The sequence below is a fragment of the Chaetura pelagica genome, unplaced genomic scaffold (assembly GCF_000747805.2).
Source record: "Chaetura pelagica isolate M959 unplaced genomic scaffold, ChaPel_1.0 scaffold1497, whole genome shotgun sequence".
Taxonomy (NCBI): Eukaryota; Metazoa; Chordata; class Aves; order Apodiformes; family Apodidae; genus Chaetura; species Chaetura pelagica.
Window position 1 is genome coordinate 1 of NW_009954013.1, and position 5,755 is coordinate 5,755.

Here is a 5,755-nt window from a genome sequence, read left to right on the forward strand (position 1 = left end):
TTGGGATTCCTTCCCTTTTCTTGCCAATTTCCTTCCCTTTTTTGGCATTTCCTTCCTTTTCTTCCTTCCCCCCTCACTCTCTTTTCCTCCTTCCTTTCCAGGAGGGGCTTTTCCAAGGGCTGGGGGAGCCCCCAGGGAGGCAGGGAGGGGCAGAGGGGCTGGGGGCAGCTCCCGGGGGCCTCACCTTGATCCAGAACTCCTCGTAGAGCGCGCAGGCGATGACGCAGCGCTCGAACAGGACGATGGTGCGTTCGTGCGACCCCGCCGACATCTCGTAGTCCAGGTACTCCCGCCAGTTCCGCAGCTGCGCCCGCTCCAGGGGCTTCACGTGGAAGTAGGGACGTTTGATCTGGGGGGGGAAGCCAATCAGCCATTCAATCAATCAGTCAGTCATTCAATCAATCAATCAACCATTCAATCAATCAACCATTCAATCAATCAACCATTCAATCAATCAACCATTCAATCAATCAACCATTCAATCAATCAACCATTCAATCAATCAACCATTCAATCAATCAACCATTCAATCAATCAACCATTCAATCAATCAACCATTCAATCAATCAACCATTCAATCAATCAACCATTCAATCAATCAACCATTCAATCAATCAACCATTCAATCAATCAACCATTCAATCAATCAACCATTCAATCAATCAACCATTCAATCAATCAACCATTCAATCAATCAACCATTCAATCAATCAACCATTCAATCATTCAACCAATCAATCATTCAACCAACCATTCAACCAATCAACCATTCAACCAATCAACCATTCAACCAATCAACCATTCAATCAATCAACCATTCAATCAATCAACCATTCAATCAATCAACCATTCAATCATTCAACCAATCAATCATTCAACCAACCATTCAACCAATCAACCATTCAACCAATCAACCATTCAACCAATCAACCATTCAACCAATCAACCATTCAATCAATCAACCATTCAATCAATCAACCATTCAATCATTCAACCAATCAATCATTCAACCAACCATTCAACCAATCAACCATTCAACCAATCAACCATTCAACCAATCAACCACCATTCATTCAATCAACCATTCATTCAACCATTCAATCAACCATTCATTCAACCATTCAACCAGTCATTCATTCAACCATTCAACCAGTCATTCAATCAATCATTTCAACCAATCTTCAATCAACCAATCAATCATTCAACCAATATTCAATCAACCAATCTTCAATCAATCAACAGGGCAACAGCATTTCCAGGGAGATAACGGGGGGCTGAGGGATGAAGGGAGTGGAACGTCTCGTGTGAGGAGAGACCTGGGGCTGGTTAAGTCTGCGGGGCAACCGCATTTCCAGGGAGATAACGGGGGGTTGAGGGATGAAGGGAGTGGAACATGTCATGTGAGGAGAGACCTGGGGCTGGTTAAGTCTGGACAAGGTAAGATGATCTGGTTAACGTCTAGTTAATGTCTAATCTCTGCAGGGTAGGGGTGAAGAACAGGTTGGTCTGCCCAGTGGTAGGAGGAGGGGAAATGGCACCAAGTGACAACACTGGAAGTTCCATGTGAGGAGAAACTTCTTCCCTCCCTGGGACAGGGAGAAAGTGGAGTCTCCTTTGGAGACTTCCAAGACCAATTCCTATGGGATCTGCCCTGGCTGCTCCTGCTGCAGCAGGGCGGGGGGTTGGACTCGATGATGTCCAGAGGTCCCTTCCAACCCTTTCTAGGATCCCACCCTCCCTACCCCATCCTCGAAGTTCCAGCGCTTCCCGACTTCCGCCTCGTTCTGCGCGTAGATCTGTTGCCGCATGGAAATCACCAGCTCCCGGATCTTCTCCTGGTCTAAATCCTCCTGGGAATTCAACAGGGAATCAATGGGAAACACGGGGTGGGCTAGAAACCCCCTCTCCCCAATCCAGGACACCCCTCATCCTGGGTACCCACGTGAGTCTCGGCTGCTTTTTTCCCATCACCGCTGGCGGCAGCGTCTTCTCCCGGCGGCGCTTCCGTCCCCTCCGGCTCCGGGGGTTTCGGAACGGGATCGGTGGCCAGTTTGGATTGGACCCAGAGAAGCTCCTCTGGGGACAAAATGTCTTTTGGGGGGTTGTGGAGGACGTGCTCCTTGAACCTGGGGAGGGGACACAAAGGTTAAAGAGAGGGACACACAACTCCTGGCATTCCTAGGGACAGGTAATGGTGAGGGTGAGGTCTGGGGGTGTTTTCCCAGCACGGAGCGGGATTTTCTGTGGGGATATTTTGCCCTCAGGACTTTTTACTACCTTGGTTATTCCCCACAGGGACATTTTCCCACCGTGGACTTTCCTACAGGGTCGTTTTCCCTCTGTGGACCTTTCCATGGGGCTGTTTTCCCACCCTGGACTTTCCCACAAGGACATTTTACCCCCTTGAGACTTTTCCATGGGGCCGTTTTCCCACCCTAGACTTTCCCACGGGGCCATTTTCCCACTGGGATGCTCCCTACTTCTCCCAGTGGTGGTTGTAGAGCTGGGTGGGCATGGAGAGGACCCGGTCGTAGATGCCGGTGACGGCGCGCAGGTCTCCCTGCTCCCGCTCCCATTCCACGTAGAGTTCCCACAGCTTGTCCGACCGGAAATCCATCCCGGCCGCCGCCACCGCCGCCTCGAAGACGCTGCGGGGAGAGGGGGGAAGTGGGATGGGAAGCACCAACCCTGGAGCTGGTTCCCATCTCATCCAGAGCCAGTTCCCATCTCATCCAGAGCCAGTTCCCTCTCATCCAGAGCCAGTTCCCATCTCATCCAGCCCCAGTTCCCTCCTCATCCAGAGCCAGTTCCCTCCTCCATCTGGAGCCAGTTCCCCCTCATCCAGAGCCAGTTCCCTCTCATACAGAGCCAGTTCCGGTTCCCCCTCAACTGGAGCCAGTTCCCATCTCATCTGGAACTGGTTCCCTCTAATCCAGAGCTGGTTCCCTCTCATCTGGAGCTGGTTCCCTCCAAAACAGAGCCAGTTCCCCCTTATCCAGAGCCAGTTCCCTCCCAACTGGAGCTGGTTTCCTCCCAACTGGAGCTGGTTCCCTCCCATCCACAGCCGGTTCCCTCCCAACTGGAGCTGGTTCCCTCTCATCTGGAGCCAGTTTCCCCTCATCCAGAGCCAATTCCCTCTCATCCAGAGCCAGTTCCGGTTCCCCCTCAACTGGAGCCAGTTCCCATCTCATCTGGAACTGGTTCCCCCTAGTCCAGAGCTGGTTCCCTCTAATCCAGAGCTGGTTCCCTCCAAAACAGAGCCAGTTTCTCCTAATCCAGAGCCAATTCTCCCTCATCCAAAGCCAGTTCCCTCTCAGCTGGTACTGGTTCCCCTCTCAACTGGAACTGGTTCCCCCCTCAACCACCACTTACCCCCGGATTTTCTGGATGGATTCAGGGAGATTCATGTCCAGGGTGGACTGGAGGTAGGAGATGTAATGGATCCAGAGGTCCATGCTGAGGGGGATGGACTGAAGGCCCCGCTCAAACACCTGCTGGGAACATCCAGGGTTACCAAATGACCCCAAAATGTCCTGTTCCAGCTGAGAAATGGGGGGAAATGACCCCCAAAATGGGGAAAATGACCCAAAATAAAGGGGAGACCAGTCAAAAGTGGGAGGGAGCCACCAAAAGTGGGAGGAAAACCCACCCAAATGTGGGAGACACCACCCCAAAAATGGGGGAGACCACCCAAAAAAACCTGGGGAACCCCAAGAACTTCCAGTCTGCCCAATTAAGAGGGGGAAAAAAAGGGGGGAACACCCCAAAACCAGGCAAGAGACCACCCAAAGCTCCCCCAAATGCCTCAAAAAGAGGGTAATATTGGTGGACACATCCCAAAACAACCACAGGGACCCCCAAAAACCCCATTATATGCTCTAGAAAGAGGGGAAAACTGGGAAGGACACCCCAAAACCACCACAGGGACCCCCCCAGACACCCCAAAAACAGAGTAGAAAAGGGAGGGAACACCCCAAAACCACCACAGAGACCCCCAAAGCTCCCCCAAATGCCCCAAAAAGAGGGTAGAAAAGGGGGACACACCCCAAAACCACCACAGGGGCCTCCAAAGCCCCCCCAAAAGAGGGCAGGAAAGAGGGGAACACCCCAAAACCACCACAGGGACATTCAAAGCCCCCCCAAACACCCCAAAAAGAGGGTAGGAAAGAGGGGAACACCCCAAAACCATCACAGGGATCCCCAAAGCTCCCCCAAAAAGAGGGTAGGAAAGAGGGGAACTCCCCAAAACAACCCCAGGGACACCCAAAGCCCCCCCAAACGCCCCAAAAAGAGAGTAGAAAAGGGGGACACACCCCGAGACCACTACAGGGTCCCCCAAAAACCCCATCAAATGTCCCAGAAAGAGGGGAAAACTGGGAAGGACACCCCAAAACCACCACAGGGACCCCCCAGACGCCCCAAAAACAGAGTAGAAAAGGGAGGGAACACCCCAAAACCACCCCAGGGACACCCAAAGCCCCCCCAAACACCCCAAAAAGAGGGTAGAAAAGGGGGACACACCCCAAAACCACCACAGGGACCCCCAAAACTCCCTCAAATGCCCCAAAAAGAGGGTAGAAAAGGGGGGGACACCCCAAAACCACCACAGGGACCCCCCAAAACCCCATTATATGTCCCAGAAAGAGGGGAAAACTGGGAAGAACACCCCAAAACCACCAAAGGGACCCCCAAATGCCCCCAAAAAAGGGTAGGAAAGGGAGAGAACACCCCAAAACCACCCCAGGGACACCCAAAGCCCCCCCAAACACCCCAAAAAGAGGGTAGAAAAGGGAGGGGACACCCCAAAACCACAGCAGGGACACCCAAAGCCCCCCCAAACGCCCCAAAAAGAGGGTAGAAAAGAGGGACACACCCCGAGACCACCACAGGGACCCCCAAAAACCCCATTATATGTCCCAGAACGAGGGGAAAACTGGGAAGGACACCCAAAACCACCACAGGGACCCCCCAAAAGAGGGCAGGAAAGAGGGGAACACCCCAAAAAGCAGCCCAGGGACCCCCCTGACCTCCTCGGCCTCCCGGGTGCAGTCGAAGCGTCGCTCCATGTCGGCGTATTTCTTCCAGTACCCGTAGCAGTAGGGGTAGTGGGCAAAGAAGGCATCAAAGGCTCTGCGGGCAGCCAGGAGGTGGTTCTGGGGCAGGATTTGGGGTGAAAAGAGATGATTTTGGTCACAGGAACGTCTCACAGGGTTGCTGAGCAGGTGGTTATTAATTGGGATTAATAATTACAAGAGAGGAGTGGCTTCTGTTGGGGGGAAATGCAGCCTCGGGTAGGGGAGAACTCCCCAGGAGGTGGTTCTGGGGCAGGATTTGGGGTGAAAACAGGGGGTTTGGGCACAGGAACATCTCACAGGGTTGCTGAGCAGTTGGTTATTAATTGGGATTAATAATTACATTAGAAGAATTGCCTCTGTCACAACAAAATACAGCCCCACGTAGGGGAGGATTCCCCAGGAGGTGGTTCTGGGGCAGGATTTGGGGTGAAAACAGGTGGGTTTTGTCCCAGGAATGAAGGGTTTTAATCTTATAGAAACATCTAATTACTAATTAATAATTACATGAAAAGAATTGTCTCTGTCACAACAAAATGCAGCCCTGGGTAAGGGAGGAATTAGTTTTAATTAGGGTTTTAATGAAGCTGGGAGTTTGAGATGAAGATTGGAACATGATTAGGGCTTTGGGGGGGTGTTTAATGAAGATCTTAATAGGACCAGGAGCTTGGGGGGGGTTAATG

General features: G+C 52.1%; 1 protein-coding gene across 1 annotated transcript; it reads right to left on the reverse strand.

The window, feature by feature from the left end:
* Positions 1 to 184: 184 nt before the first annotated feature.
* Positions 185 to 5,153, reverse strand: LOC104392834 (pre-mRNA-processing factor 39-like; the record flags this gene model as incomplete). Its single annotated transcript, XM_010002268.1, has 6 exons — positions 185 to 349; positions 1,743 to 1,850; positions 1,943 to 2,126; positions 2,481 to 2,648; positions 3,373 to 3,491; positions 5,028 to 5,153. Coding segments are annotated over 6 exons (870 nt in total), but the record flags the coding sequence as incomplete, so codon positions are not given.
* Between the last annotated feature and the right edge of the window lie 602 nt (positions 5,154 to 5,755).